This window comes from Myxocyprinus asiaticus, chromosome 27 (assembly GCF_019703515.2).
Source record: "Myxocyprinus asiaticus isolate MX2 ecotype Aquarium Trade chromosome 27, UBuf_Myxa_2, whole genome shotgun sequence".
Taxonomy (NCBI): domain Eukaryota; kingdom Metazoa; phylum Chordata; class Actinopteri; order Cypriniformes; family Catostomidae; genus Myxocyprinus; species Myxocyprinus asiaticus.
Window position 1 is genome coordinate 20062379 of NC_059370.1, and position 16195 is coordinate 20078573.

The window sequence follows — 16195 nt, forward strand, 5'->3', positions numbered from 1 at the left end:
GTCATGACATATTGAAATATGAAATATTCATGAATGAAACTGTTTACTCACGGTTTTGCTGTCAAGTCCAAGTGTTTTTAACTGCCCCATTCTTCAATAACAGTTCCTCTGCAAAGAAGGAATCGTATTATGATTGGTTCACAAGCAGTCCACACTGCTATTAGCCACACAAACTCAGTCCATATCACAGGGAAACATGACGCACACACATTGGTGCACTGAGGCGCAGATCGCCAGAAATGCATCCAAACGGTCAAAGACGTCCAGCTAGGGCTTGTTTACATACGCCAGTAATTAAAAATAGCACAGATGGGCGCAAGAACAGCAAGACGCAGAGCAGCTGAATGAAGCTGAACGGAGTCTCCTTTTCTGAGTTGTAACTGATACTGCAAGTGGCACGATAAACATGACAAATGTCATATATGTCTGTGTAATGCTTGTTATATGCACAAAAAACTTCAAAATAGTCCAGATGGGTCTCACTTGGTGTTCAGGAATATTTGGTCACACTAGGCCTGTCTCTTTCCCTCTCTGTTTAATATGAACTGAACGGGAGTGGGCAGGGCGAAGGGTGCGTTAACACAAGTTGTGGGGCATGTAAATACAACTGAGCAATGTCTCGTGACATCACGAACACACAGTTTCCAAAACGAGGCGTTTCAATAGAGTGGGAACTATAAATGCTCTTTTTAGATCGGGGAGGATTTATTTTTTTATTTTTTTTTAAATTTACAGTATGTTTTTGTAGTACCTTTTATATGTCTAAATTTCAAGACATTTTTTATTTTCCATTTCATGACCCCTTTAAAACAGTATTTTGGTGTCAGAGCCTCTTAAAATGGTTACTAAAAAGTACCATGGTTCTTGTAAATGGTACCCTGGTATTACTATGTTTTTTTTTTGGATGTGGTACCATGGTAAGACCATGACTTTTGGACATTATCCCATGGTACCATGTTGTTTGCACATGTACTGGTATGTTAATACCATGTTTTAATGGTAATACTTAATATGCTTTGAAGTACTATTTAGTACCTTGTAAATCCAATGTTATATGATGATGATTGTTATTTAATCCCACAGCATTTTTAAAGTGCTACAGTATAACCATCTGATCAAGATGAAGGGTGGGACTAGTTCCCCAAGGCTTTGGAGAACCAGGGGCATCCAAAGCCTCAGGACTGCCAAATGAAGGTGAACACCAGGGCCCTTGGCTTAGTACAGTGTGAGCTCATTACTAAGGACCCCGGGACCTTTGGCTAATACAGCACAAGCTGACCACTGGAGTCCCCAGGCCTTTCGGTGAATACAGTACGAGCTGATTGCTAGGGCCAGGTGATGATACACCATAAAGGGATCATCATGGGCCCCTTTGGTGCATTTAGGATAGCTTGGTCAGAAAAGTCAATATGTAGCAAGAGGGGGACTCTCGCATCCTAGGCTACATTTTGCAGCCATCTAATGTTAGCTAACCAAAACACAAGTTTCCTAATTTGTAATAATTCTCGAAACTAGCCATTGTCACTTGACATAGTTAAAGGGGCTTTTCAGGAGGGGTGGGGGAGCCCCCCTGAAGACATGTAACCAGGATCTAGTGGGACCCTGATCAAACTCTTGTACTAATTACTTAAAACTTAACATTTGAAGGTAATGTTAAATTGTATTGATTTTCTCTAAAACACACTCAACCATTCTCCATTCACTCTCCATTCATATACTGAACTCTTTTTTAATACCCCTAAAAGGGCAACGTATCCCCTGAGATACAAACATTCTGTGTCAGATTTTGAAAAATGTATATATTTAATTCATACATTTTCAACATGAACATACAAGTCCTAAATATAGTTAACATGTAAAAGATATCAACTTTTAACTTGAGGTCAGTGGTTTTCTCATGACATGCTACCATGTCTCATTTAGATAAAGATTGTGAGTTAATGCCAGTGTTTTTGTACAAAGTCATGTGAATTCAGTGTTTGCAGGGACCCCCTTTTCAAAAATGTTTACAGGAATTTGGCCCACTTGCTCAGTGCTCCTTTCCCCAGCCCCTTAAATGTTTGTTGAAAACGTTTTTAGAGTTAACAGTAATTCTGAAAATTTAAGAAAATGATAAGGTGGTAGTAAAGTAGCCGATATAATAAAAGATGGATCATCAGAGTGGATGATCTTTTCTAGTGCATATTTCATTGGTCTATTCACTAATTTAGACTGACCTGGTTGGGATTCAGTGCAGTTTGTTTATTGTGCCTGGAACAACCTTTGACTTGGAATCTCGTGACAGGGATAGACACAATCTCTGAAACTCCACCTTGTCATCAAATCTGCAGTGAAACTGACAAGAAAAGAAGGCAAATATAGTAATGGTTGGACTCGAGACTTTGGCCTGAAATTGACTATATATAATATATATATAATTATAAATAATGCTTTGACAAATCAGTTTGTCCGAGATAAAAAAAAGAAAAAATCTTTTTTCAAATAAATTAAAACGTGTGCTAAGTTAGTAGAAATGCAATCTTTATATCCATGTTGGCTTCATACAATTTTGAAAACATTTATACCTTTAAACATATGTATTTTCTTAAAATAACATTGATTTAATGTCTTTTAAAATGTCAATTGGTATAACCATCAAGTAAAAGGTATTTAAAACTTCCTTGAACCTTGAACACATGTGAGTTTGCACAACGTAATCACAAGAAATTTTCTTAGGGTTATTCCATTTGACCTGTACAAAATGTACATGGTCTTTTCATAAAAGTGTCAAAATATCTCTTTTTTTTTTCTTTCTCCCCAATTTGGAATGCCCAATTCCCAATGTGCTCTAAGTCCTCAATCTGCCTCAATCTGGGTGGCGGAGGACGAATCTCAGTTGCCTCCGTGTCTTAGACCATCAATCTGTGCATTTTATCACGTGGCTTGTTGAGCGCGTTACTGTGGAGACATAGCACGCATGGAGGCTTCACGCTATTCTCCATGCACCACTCACCACGCGCCCCACCGAAAGCCACATTATAGTGACCACAAGGAGGTTACCCATGTGACTCTACCCTCCCTAGCAACCAGGCCAATTTGGTTGCTTAGGAGACCTGGTTGTAGTCACTCAGCATGCCCTGGATTTGAACTTGTGACTCCAGGGGTGGTAGTCAGCGTCTGTACTCGCTAAGCTACCCAGGACCCCCATCTCTCTCTTTTTTTTTTTTACTTAATAACCTTGACACTTATGAACAGAATGGCTACAATTCCTAAACATTTTCAATTCCTACTTTTTAAAATAAATAATAAAAGATTATTCTAAGCTAGTTATGTCACTGTACATTTTAAATTAAAATTTTCTAAAGAATTGACTCTGTGGACAAGAAGCAATGTTCTGAATCCTTTTCTGAAGATGCACATTTCAGAAGCTGCATTGCTCGGAATTACCATGCTTTATCTGAGAGTGATGTGTAAACAACAGGATATCGTCACACTATGGTGCAATCTACAGTAAACTGCCTATGACTAATAGCACAAGATGAGAAGTACATCAAATATTTGGCATTCACCTCCAACCAAATGGCCAGGGACTTTCTATAATTTAACTAAATATTTTGTTTGGATGTCTAAAGTGGCATTAGTTTATAAATATCTGAGTATCTTCCACATTTGGCCCAGTTAAAGTGACCAAAACCAGTCATCCAGAAGGGCAGCTGTCACCTACCCATCATGTGATTGGTTGCTAGGCTGTGATGGCTTTTTCTTCCTAGCTCCTCCCACATGAGGTGACAGGATTAGAGGAATAAGTAGAACCTGATTAGTTTTTTAGCTGTCCTGTGCAAAATGTCTCTAGAGAAACAAACAAAAACACACACATGGATTCTGACATACTACTGTAAGTAATGTGGGATGTTTTTGTTTTTTTTGTTCAGTCTTTTTATCCGAAGCTGTTTTACACAGTATCTTTGCATATGTCAGTATAATGATCAGTACTGTGTTGCTTGTGAGCATATATGCAGGGAAGTGTTAGACCATTATTTTCCTTAAGACTTTAAAAGTATTAAGAATGGATATTTTTGCTGAGTAATTAAGGATGTGTGGAATGTCTGGCTAAAAATATTACATTCACTTATTACATTCAGTGTTATTGTGCTGTTCTCAGCTGATCCAAACATGTGGATGAGTTTTGCATGCCAAAATTCTGAGAAACACTCATTATCTTTTATGTTTTTGTTTGTACAATCAGTTTGCACACTGCCATGTAGTTTGCTGTACCTGTAGTGAGAAATGCAGTTTAGAACTGATTAAGTTCTGTATGCATTAATAGCATATGTGGGATAAGTTTTAAGGTTTTGTACTGTAATGTAGCTACAATCCTGCTTAATTATGCAAAGTTTAAACTTCTTTACTGTTCTAAAATCACAGAGGAATTAATAAGTGGGCTGCCACCATGCATGCTGCTCGGGTAAAGGGGTCAATGTTTTCCGAATGAGAGTGCGTAATTCACTCAAGCCAGAACAGATGTACAGTAATTGACTAAGCACTGAGATCGGAAACCATACAGTTCTGTAAATGTAATTAGACTACTGTGTGTATACACTAGCAGCAGATAACTTGGCTAGTTGGCACAAATTATGCCAACAAATCATATTTTTTATTTATTTATTTATTTATTTTTATTCAAGGAGTTGGGCTGTAAAATTGTATTTATAAAAATGATTTTTTTCAAAGTATATTTGAAATTGCATACCATGCTTTGATCAACTACTGGTAGATAATTGTAAAGAAATAACATCCTATAGTTTCATACTTTTTACTATCTCCCTTTTAGGCCACTTTAAGAATTATTACAGGTATAACAGGTGATGTGGGTGATAGAAATGTACTAATGAGTCACTAATGTGTCCTTAAGTCTTGGGATTAATGCTTGGGCGAGACACAACAGATGATGTTTACATGTATCCTGAGGCCATGAGTACATATGACAATGCTATGAGGGCTGTGACATAGCTCTGTTGTCTGCTCTCAGGTACGAGTTAAGGAGACGATGGTGCTCTCCTTGGTGCTCTCCTCCTCAGCTCAATATGTTCAACCTTATGAGCAATTGCTGCAGTTGGGTGTCCAAACTCCAGCAACCACTGAGGTACCAGTCAGCCAAGCAAATGCAAATATACAGTCACTTGATGTTTTGGTTTATCACCAACGGACTGCCTCTTTTCAACAGATGCCTTATTATATGCTTCTGGTGCACTAATAGGGGAACTATTCTTCATTTTTATTTTTATTTTTTTCTTCAGGAAGATCACAGTGCTAGTGCTTGGCTTGGACAAGGCTGGAAAAACATCTTGTGTCAGAGGGATGTTGAGAGGTAATTTAACAGTTACTAAAGAAAAATACAACATTAATTTTCATTGCTATGCAGATGTCCTGCAGTTGTATTTGTCACTGAATCCCAATGATCTGACTAATTTGAATATTTTTCAAGCTTGTATAACAGATATAAAAAATTGGATGGCATGTAATTTTCTTCGGTTAAATACAGATATAGGTTTTTATAATCGGTCATGGTTTTATAAAAAATGTCAGATTGAGTTAGCACTTAGTCAGGTGGTCCCAAATATTCAGCAGGTGGTGAGAAATTTGGGGGTCTATTTTGATACAAATTTTGAATATCATGTCAGACAGTTCAGTCTTGTTTTTGTCTCAAGTTTTAGGGATACAGAGAGGCTTATACATGCTTTTATTTAATCTTGCCCTGATTATTGTAATGCCACGTTTTAACTTTAAATCATCGCACTTTAGCACGGCTACAATCAGTGCAAAAAGGTGCATAGACTTTTGACACAAAATAGGTCTTCAAATCATATTACTCCAGTTTTAGCTTTTCTGCACTGGTTACCAAATAATTTTAGGGTTAGTTTTTAGATTTTATTAATCATATATATTATGCATTACGTGGTTTGTTGCCAGAATATTTAGCAGAACTTTTAAGACCTTACAAAACAGTTAGAACTCTTAGATCTTCTTGTCATGAACTATTGGCTGTTCCAAGATCCAGATGCAAAACTAAAGGTGATAGAGCTTTTGTAGTGAAGGCCCCTCGATTATGGGACAGCCTCCCCTGGGATATTAGATCTGCTGAATCTGTGTCTGTTTTTAAGTCTTGTTTAAAAACTCATTTTTATAGGCTTGCTTTTACTACTATGTGAATGTGGTGTGTTTTACTGAGTGTGTTTTGATTTTATGTTTTGTGAAGCACTTTGTGCTAAACTGAAAAAAGGTGCTATAAAAGTTATTATTATTATAGATAATAATTAATAATATCTGAAATAGAAAAGGAGGCACTAAATTCAATGCATTATATTCAATTCTGAATGTTATGTACATTTGTTCAGTGCCCCCTGGAGAAGTGGGTCCCACCCATGGATGTGTCCGCACTGAGCTTAGGGTGGAGAACTACTTGGTTAACATATTGGATATGGGTGGAGCTCCAGAGGTTCGGGGGTCCTGGAGAGAGCATTACAGTGAAGCTCACGGCATCATCTTTGTGCTGGACTCCAGCGACAGACAACGACTGAAAGAAGTCAAAGAAGCTCTGGTGGACTTGCTGAAGCATCCAAGAGTAGCAGGAAAACCTCTCTTAGTGTAAGATATGCTACACAACTAAAAATAATAATTAAATGTATGACTTTATTAACAGAAATCACATACTAAGTTATTCATTTGTTCAAATTAGCCTAATGCAAAACAGTTCCACTTTAAAATCAATATAACAATTCAGTAAAGGTAAAAATAGCTGTCTTAGGGCCATATTACAGAAATATCTGTATATTGATCCTAACTTGAACTTGTCAGACCGTAAGACTTAAGATGGGAATATTCTGTAATAAAGACAACCTCATCTTGAGTTGTGACAATTTGCTTGCAATCCAGCTCATTATCTCCATGTCCTATAACAGGCTGGCAAATAAACAGGACAAAATGAATGCTCTACTGGGAAATGAACTGATAGAAATTCTCGCCCTAGAGAAGCTGGTCAACCAGAGCCGATCCCTTTGCCACATTGTAAGTACTGTGGTTTAATACAATTTCTGACATGGTTTGACATACAACACCTATTCTGAAAAAGTTGGGACAGTATGAAAAATGCTAATAAAAACAAAAAGGAGTGATTTGTAAATTATATTCACCCTTTGCTACATTGAAAGCACTACAAATACACATTATATGATGTTTTTCCTTGTGAATTTCACTGTTTTTTTTTTATGTTCAGTAATTTCAAATCAGATGATTGCAACACACTCCAAAAAAGTTTGGACAGTCGAGTGTTTACCACTGTGAAACATCACCATTTCTTCTAATAACACTTATTAAGCATTTAGGCACTGAAGACGCAAGTTTGTTAAGTTTAAAAAGTGGAATTTTCCCCATTCATGCACCACACATTCTCAATTGGAGATGGTCAGGACTGCAGGCAGGCCAATCTAGCACCCGCACTCTCTGCTTATTCGGCCAGTATGTGGTTTGAAGTTGTCCTTCTGAAAATTCCGGGACGTCCATGAAAAAGATGGTGCTGAATGACAGTATATGCTGCTCCAAAATTTTTGCATATCTGTCTGCATTAATGGTGTCCTCACAAATGTGGAGTTACCCATGCCGTGGGCACTGACACACACCTGGCCCATACAGACACTGGCTTTTGGACCTGATGCTGATAACAGTTTGGATGGTCCTTTTCCTCTGTGGCCCGGAGAACACGATGGCTGTGTTTTTCAAAAACTGTTTGAAATGTGGACTCATCGGACTAAAAAAAAAAAACAGTTCCACCGTTCTACTTTCCATCTAAGATGACAACGAGCCCAGAGAAATCGACAGCGCTTCGGGACAGTGTTGATGTAGGGCTTCTACTTTGCATAGTAAAGTCTTAACTTGCATCTGTGGATGCAGTGTTGACTAACAAAGGTGACTAAAGTAATCCCAAACCCATGTTCATGATATCCATTACAGATGAATGATGTTTTTTAAGACAATGACATCTGAGGGATCGGAGATCACGCGCATTCAGAAGTGGTTTTCGTCTTGCCCATTACGCACCGAGATTTGACCAGATTCCTTGAATCTTTTAACTATATTGTGCACTGTAGGGGGTGAAATGCTCAAAATCCTTCCAATTTGTCTTTGGGGAACATTATTCTCAATGTGCTGGATTATTTGCTGAAGCATCTGTTGGCAAATTGATAAGTCTCCAATGTTCCTTACTCTTGAAGGACTAGGCTGTTTTTGGAGGCTCCTTATATCCTATGACACGATTGCCTCACCTGTTTCACATCATCTGTTTCACATCGCCTTGTTATTTTAACTTGTCAAATTGTAATTGTCTTAAATTAAAGGGCTCAGTGGTTAAGGCTCTGGGTTACTGATCAGAAGGTTGGGGGTTCAAGCCCCAGCACTGCCAAGATGCCACTGTTGGGCCCTTGAGCAAGGCCCTTGACCCTATCTGCTCCAGGGGTGCTGTATCATGGCTGACCCTGCACTCTGAACCCAGCTTAGCTGGGATATGTGAAAAAAAGAATTTCATTGTATATGTGCAAATGTATAATGTGTGATAAAAAAAAAAAAATAAACATTTTAATTAATTAATTAATTAAATTGCCCGTCTCAACTTTTTTGGAGCGTGTTGCAATCATCTGATTTGAAATTACTGTACATTAAAAATAACTATGAAATTCACAAGGAAAAACATCATATAATGTGTAGCTGTAGAGCTATCAATATAGCAAAGGGTGAATATAATTTACAAATCACTCCTTTTTGTTTTTATTAGCATTTTTCATATTGTCCCAACTTTTTCGTAATTGGGGTTGCACAAAACATATGCTGAAAAACTTCTGGGACTCATTGTGTTGTAAAGGAACTGGCAATATGCGTTTGTAACATGTCAAGATATGTTTGTGGTTATGACAACATCCTGATTGAATACTAACAGATTTATGACTATTTTGAGCTTGTAAGAGATTATATGTCGAAATACTGTATGCAGGAGCCATGTTCTGCCTCAATGGACCTGCGTCGTTGGTCAGACAGAAAGACCCTTCGAGGTCTCCGATGGCTACTTCGAGCCGTGTGCTTGGACTACCCAGACATCTGTGCCCGTGTGATGAGAGATGGGAGGCGACCATTAGGGCCAGAAGAAAAAGACAGGAAAGGAAAAATAGAGAAGAGCCGGAGCAAACCTAAAGATGAGAAGTGAGGGGTGGGCTTATATATGCAGATTTACACAGGAATAGGACATTAGGATGACAGGGGTTATATTAAAGCTGAACATTATTGCAGTTCTTTTGGGTGCCACTAGTGGCACAGCAATTACACTTCACCTATAACTATTAACAATACTTTCTACTATTTTTTCTGACACATTATGCCTTATATATAATATGTATAATCAGTTATTTATTGCCATCTTGTGTCTTGCAGAACAAGGGCAAGCAAACTAGATATCCGTCAAGACGAGAACACGGACAACGTGAAGAAAAATGGGACTCTGCAACCAATCAGAAATATTCTGAATAAGGTTAAACATCTATGTTGTTTATCCCCACCCTGTGGATGCTTGTTAAAGGAATATTCCGAGTTCAATACAAGTTAAGATCAATTTACAGCAAGTGTAGCATATGTCGATTACCAAAAAAGAAATTTTGACCCTCGTTTAAAAAAATAGAAGAAGCAAGAATCATGGTTACAGTAAAGGTACTTACAATGGTCCATTATCAATAAAATACACACTGTTTCTGAAGTAACATGTAAACATTATTCATGTTAACATGATTTTAGTGTGACAAAATCACTTACTAACCTTATCTGTGTAAATGTATATATCCAATATTACAGATTTATTGTCATGATGATGTAATGCCAGTAAATCCCTATTTTTTCACACTAAAATGGTCTTGTTGCTATACTTTTGAAACTGCTAAATGTTTATGGACTGGCCTCAAGGGATGAGTTGAAATGATTTATTGTGGTAATCATTATGCCACAAATGCTTTCGATTTAGCTTAACTTGTATTGAACCGGGAACATTCATGTAATATCACAGAAATAACAACATCTTTCGCACTAATCAATTTACCTTCTAACATTATTGTAGGAAAACTCTTTTAAAAAGAAATTAAGCAAAAAGAAGGTGAAGGTCAAAATTAAAAAGGCAGGTCCAAGCAGAGGAGTTGTGAATGAAAAAGAGGTGGAGGAGACAGAAGGGAATGAAGCAGATCAGGACCACAATTGCCAGAAAGATAAAGCCAGCAGTGCATTGTTGCCTCTGAAACGTGGGAAGCTAAACCACAAAGCCAAAGTGAAAGAAGAGACTTTGGATTTACCAGAATCCCCCAACAAGGTCCCCAAACCATCTAGAGGTACTTGGTGTAAAAAAGGGTATACATAAACTTACAGTATTCATCACTAAAATGAGTGAAGTACTGTAGTATAATACCTCTCATGCTCTCAACACACTTATTCACAGGAAAAGAGGAAAAAAGGAGAAGAAAGAAGACAGTTAAAGTAAAACGAAAGAACAAGATAAACACTGAGGACGTTCCGACCTGCTTACCCACAGCCAGTTGACCTTTCAAACACTTTCGGTGAGCATTAGTGCCCTTTAACCACTATTCATTTTGCTCAGGGCTGTTCTTGGGGAGAGTTTTGGCCTTGTGGGAGGAATTTTAAAACATATACATTCTATTCAAACTTTATACTTATTTGAAATGATCTTTCCACATTGTAAACAAAACAAACAAAATACAGGCATTTGCTTAATATAGACAGCCCTGATCTGCAGAAATGTAGACTAAATTAAAGCATTTAATTTGCCTTTTTCCTGATAGACCTTTACCGAAAAGCAATTTTGGCTCTCAAAGCCCGACAGGAACGGGAAATGGTTTTGGGGCCGTGAGAAAAAAGAAACATGGACAGCCCGTGTCATCACATAGAATGAAGATATGTGCATCGCATTGACTGAAGATGGCTTACAAACATGCTGAAGCACTTATCATTGTTTTTTCCCACTGGGTCATGTGCTCGGCCCATTCGAAAGATAGAGTTACTGTTAATGTTTAGAAGTCCAGAGTCATCAATACTTTTGTAATACATGAGAGGCAGTTTTTATAATTGTATTAAGAAGTCATATTTTAAGTGTCATTCTGGGTGTTGGCATCCATTTAGAATGTTGGAAAAAAAAACTGTACAGTCTACCCATTATAGTGTTCTAAGTGACTTTTGGATTATAACTGTAAATGTTTTTTTTTATGTTTTTGCATGTGACATATAGAACAAGGCAGTGTGTGATGAAACCGATAGATAAACAGGGTGGTTTACTATGGGATATACAGTACTTGTATGTATTTCAATGACTCTGTATAAGATTGTGTATTCATATATTGTTTACAAAATGGGGTTTGAATAAGACAATGCCTACAGTACCTTGTACATGTATCTTAAAAAATGTAACTCAATTTCTTATAAACCAATTAATACTTTTTATAGGTGTGTGAGGGTTTTATATATAGGCAAAAAATGCATGATGGGATACATATTTCAGTGCACAATCACAAAATAATATTCCCTGATATTGTTTTTTTTTTCTATTAAAAAGTAATAAACAATGATTTGACTGTACTTTCTATTGTGTTGAATTATTCATGAAGCAAATAAGGTATCTGGTCATTTCTAGAAGGGAACCGTCGGGCTGGCATACTACCATTCTACTCTTACTAATTCTGCCATAGACTGATATGGATAGTATGTCATTCCGAACTCGGCCACTGTGCTTATTTGGACTCCCACAGAAACCTTAAACCTACATCTAAAATAACCCTAACTTTAGTAACAGCAAATGTAACTCTTGTGTGATCTCCCCAGCCCGACGGTTCCCTTTTAGGAACCTTTTATATTAAAGGAATATTTCACCCAAAAAAACTTTCTTTCTTTCTTCTGCAGAACACAAATTATGATTTTTAAAAGAATATCTCAGCTCTGTTGGTCCTCACAATGCAAGTGAATGGTGACCAGAACTTTGAAGCTCCAAAAAGCACATAAAGGCAGCATAAAAGTAATCCATAACAAAATCTCCAGTGGTTAAATCCATATCTTCAGAAGCGATATAATAGTTGTAAATGAGAAACAGATCAATATTTAAGACCATTTTTTACTATATAAATCTACTTTCAAACAGCCCTTCTAAGCACGTTGACGAGAGTTCTTTAGTTTTTTGTCAATTCGTGTTCTTTGGGCTGCTGATGTGTAAATATGATTTAGTTATTATTTTCCCTTGCTTTATCCCTCCTTTTTTTTTTCTCCTCTCTGCACAGTAGGTGGTGATATGTACAAAGAATGCGAACGGCTAAAATATAGAAGTTGGTCCTCTCGTGAACGTGCTGGAGGAGGGCTGGTGAAAGTGTAGATTTATAGTAAAAAAGGACTTAAATATTGATTTGTTTCTCACACACACCATTCATATCACTTCTGAAGATATGGATTTAATCACTGGAGTCGTGTGGATTACTTTTATGCTGCCTTTATATACTTTTTGGAGCTTCAAAGTTCTTGCTACTATTCACTTGCATTGAATGGACCAACAGAGCTGAGATTATTAAAAAATATATATATATCATTTTTTTTAATCTTCGTTTGTGCTCAGCAGAGGATGAAAGTCATACACATTTGGGAAGTCATGAGGGTGAGTAAATGATGAGAGAATTTTCATTTTTGGATGAACTATTCCTTTAATCCTCGACGGCGCACTCTAGCGGTGGTTCTTAGTACTGTAACGGTTTGACATGCAGCCATATTTGTCTATTCGAGCCCTTCCCCCTTCAGCATCTTCAGCAGGACAGTGAAGAAAGCTGGAGCGGGACAGCAGATGCCAGACGAAAGGACTCTTTACCGAAGATGGCCTCGCCAAGAACAGTAACCATTGTCGCACTATCCTTCGCACTGGGCCTCTTTTTCGTGTTCATGGGCACAATTAAACTCACGCCGAGGTTAAGCAAAGATGCATACAGTGAGATGGTAAGTGATCGTCATTTTGACATCACCCATAATAAGCAAATGAAGCAAATGAAGCTGCAACAACCAGAGGCATTGTTTTGGGATGGGGTGCGAATGTAACTGGGTATTTTTAATCGTCTGCCTGTGTTATGCTGTCATAGCATGTTAAGTTCTACACGAGAATGCATAGCCTACACGTTTAATATTTTCATTCTTCATTATAATGATTCAGTTGAATATATATTAAACCATATTCTAGGTAAGATCTTAAATATATCATAGGACATAATTAAATTGTTGATCATTAGCGGGATTATGTAAAATAATGAAACATAATTGGAGCAGTTGAGCAGTGAATTATGCGCACAGCCGCAGCATTCTTTCATTAGGTCATTGTTGTGACATCACAATGCGATTGTCAAGCATCATATTTACCTCTTGAATGATTAATATAGCAAACGCATTATACAATGATATGTAGTGATTATTTTGTGACAAAAAAAATCCTTTTTGAAGCAGCCTGATACAGCTATGGCGACGCTTCCAGCAAATTCTATCTTTCAGCTGCAGGTGCAGCAGCTGCTGTGCTGATGAAATTCGAATATTCAAATATTCGAATTTTGAACTGAATTTCAAATTATAAAATTCTGTTTTTAGGTGTTTTAATAGCTTTAACCGAAAGGTCCTTTGTTTACATGATATTTGCTTGTGTGAGTTTTGTTGTTAAGGTGATAAAATGAGACCTAGTGCTCAAAGTCATGGTAGCAGAGGGCCTGTGCAATTTGTACAGTTAATTTGACTGCATCCAACTGTGTTATGCAGTGCCTGGCTCGAAAGTGAATGTAAATGCCTTGAATGTTCTTATATACAAGCTTGACAGTGTTACATTTGAATTGCTTCTAAATGGCCTCCTTTTGTTCACTTTCCAGAAAAGAGCATACAAGAGTTATGCCAAGGCTCTTCCAGCATTGAAAAAGATGGGTGTTTCTTCTGTACTTCTACGCAAGATTATTGGTACACTTGAGGTGGGATGTGGAGTGGTTCTGACCCTTGTGCCAGGGAGACCAAAAGATGTAGCCAACTTTATTCTGCTGCTGGTCATGCTAGCAGTGCTTTTCTTCCACCAGCTGGTTGGAGATCCTCTAAAACGCTATGCCCATGCCCTGGTGTTTGGTATTTTGCTGACTTGTCGGCTACTCATTGCTCGTCAGGGTGAGGACCGGCCTGAGAGGGAGGAGAGAAGAGAGGAGCAGATCAATGCCCAGGAAAAGAACAAAGTCAAAATTTCTTAGCTCAACAATTTCCACACTGGGAGCCTGGCAGCAGATCCCTATATGTTTCTGTGGATAGTAGAGATTGCGCTGGGAAAAAAGCCCCAAAATGTGATTTCTATCCCTCACTTACATATCAGCAGTCCAAAAATCAGATCTTAGTTTACCTTACCTCATGTCTTCTGACCTGTAAAACCTCTTATTTAAATACAGATCTTCACCTTGGACAATCATCATTGTGGTAACTGTTTTGGCTGTGGATCTGAAGCAAAGATTAAACTAGTGTTATTCCAAGCTGTAATTTTTATGCCCCGAATTGAACAATATTGTACGAAATGCTACTTTTAATATCATACTGTGATACAGTTAAGCTTCAAATGCCGACGTTATCTATTATTTCCTTTTTGAACTACTGACACAAAACCAGTTATGTTTACTTTGAGGATTTTTGTTTAAACATTAGTATTTAAAAGAGTATACAAATTTCCACCAATCATTTAACATAATTTAAAGGTCATACATGAACAGTGGATGGATTTTAATCATCAGTTTTAGCTTGCCCCATGAATCAAAGCATTTTTCGGATCCTCAAACTCTGCCATAATCATCAAAAATGAAAATATAGAACCTGTTTGTTCAGCTACAAGTTCTGCATATTATTTATTGTAATGTATCTGTTTTTTTTTACTTAAAGAAATTTCAGAAGTTTCGTGTCTTTGTTTCTTTTACCAAAATTGATTTTCTAGCTGACACTTGAAATTGTCCAATAAAAATCTTATCCTTGGAATCTAATGGTTTCTTGCTCCTTTTAAGACCTAGAAATACAATATTGTGTTTTCTCTTTAGATTGATACTTTTGGTGTCATTATGAAAACTTAAGGTAAATTTTTTTGCATTTTTTTTACTATAGTATTTTCTTTAGAATGATCATTTGCTGTTTGTATTGAGTGTAAATACCTAACAGAGAACATGGATTTGATTGGGATGCAATAACCTGGTCCGATAACTTAATTGGGCATTTTACTTTACAAAGTATGGGTCATGTTGCACTTTTAACAGTGAGAAAATACCATGATATGTTTGTGCATGCAGATGCTGACAATAAAACCTCTATGCAGTTTACCATTGAGTTCCACGCTTTGCCATGGTTGATAGTAAAAAAAAAAAAAAAAAACATATATTATCACCAGCATTACCTGTACAAGCATCCTGATATCTAGACCAAACCAGACATTAAATGTTGGTTAAACATCTTTATGCTAATACATCTTGCATGACATACTATTTAGTATATTTAAGCTCACTGGAATGCACACCAGTTTTAAAAATAATAATAGGCTAATTAATAAGTTTGAGTTCACAAAGAATTGTGAAAAAGTACAGTGAATTTACATACACTTAGGTTGAAGTCATTAAAACTAATTTTTTAACCACTCCACAGATTTAATATTAGCTTTTGGCAAGTCGTTTAGGACATCTACTTTGTGCATGATACAAGTAATTATTCCAACAATTTCAGTGGGTCAGAAGTTTACATACACTAAGTAAACTGTGCCTTTAAGAAGCTTGGAAAATTCCAGAAAATCATGTCAAGCCATTAGACAATTAGCCAATTAGGTTCTGATAGGAGGAGTACTGAATTTGAGGTGTACCTAGGCCTACCTTCAAACTCAGTTAAAGTCACTGGAGTCTTATGGAATACTTTTATGCTGCTTTTATGTGCTTTCTGGAGCTTCAAAATTCTGGTCACCATTCACTTGCCTTTAATGGACCAAGAGAGCTGAGATATTCTTGATTAATGTTTAAATACCGGCAATAGAACAAACATAAGGAGCTCAGGGTATTTTCTTGTCTAACCAGGAACATTTATACAGCCAACTGTATACTCATTTGAATCTATTTAT

The 16195-nt window shown here is 37.1% G+C and overlaps 2 protein-coding genes across 3 annotated transcripts; both read left to right on the plus strand.

The window, feature by feature from the left end:
* The first annotated feature begins 3778 nt into the window (after positions 1 to 3778).
* Positions 3779 to 11640, plus strand: LOC127417898 (ADP-ribosylation factor-like protein 13B). Of its 2 annotated transcripts, none has more exons than XR_007893340.1 (10): positions 3779 to 3874; positions 5009 to 5122; positions 5277 to 5347; positions 6375 to 6624; positions 6939 to 7044; positions 9020 to 9225; positions 9454 to 9550; positions 10127 to 10410; positions 10499 to 10616; positions 10860 to 11640. XR_007893340.1 is itself a non-coding variant. In XM_051658160.1 (10 exons), exons 1-9 carry the CDS (start codon positions 3855 to 3857, stop codon positions 10597 to 10599), a joined length of 1230 nt encoding a protein of 409 aa, XP_051514120.1. In that variant the 5' UTR covers positions 3779 to 3854; the 3' UTR covers positions 10600 to 10616; positions 10860 to 11640. The 2 variants fall into 2 exon arrangements, 1 of the variants encoding a protein (XP_051514120.1); XM_051658160.1 differs by having other exon boundaries at positions 10127 to 10391.
* A 1209-nt stretch (positions 11641 to 12849) lies between these two features.
* On the plus strand, positions 12850 to 15394 carry LOC127417915 (novel acetylcholine receptor chaperone). The gene is made up of 2 exons (XM_051658179.1): positions 12850 to 13041; positions 13950 to 15394. Exons 1-2 carry the CDS (start codon positions 12922 to 12924, stop codon positions 14310 to 14312), a joined length of 483 nt encoding a protein of 160 aa, XP_051514139.1. The 5' UTR covers positions 12850 to 12921; the 3' UTR covers positions 14313 to 15394.
* The last annotated feature ends 801 nt before the right edge of the window (positions 15395 to 16195 follow it).

Bases quoted from the DNA above. Each gene is read 5' to 3' on its own strand.
- LOC127417898 (XM_051658160.1), top strand. From the start codon at position 3,855: ATGGATTCTGACATACTACT. The intron at 3,875-5,008 runs GTAAGTAATGTG...GTCTGCTCTCAG, and splicing joins ATGGATTCTGACATACTACT to GTACGAGTTAAGGAGACGAT. The intron at 6,625-6,938 runs GTAAGATATGCT...GTCCTATAACAG, and splicing joins GCAGGAAAACCTCTCTTAGT to GCTGGCAAATAAACAGGACA.
- LOC127417915 (XM_051658179.1), top strand. From the start codon at position 12,922: ATGGCCTCGCCAAGAACAGTAACCATTGTCGCACTATCCTTCGCACTG. The intron at 13,042-13,949 runs GTAAGTGATCGT...TTCACTTTCCAG, and splicing joins AAGATGCATACAGTGAGATG to AAAAGAGCATACAAGAGTTA.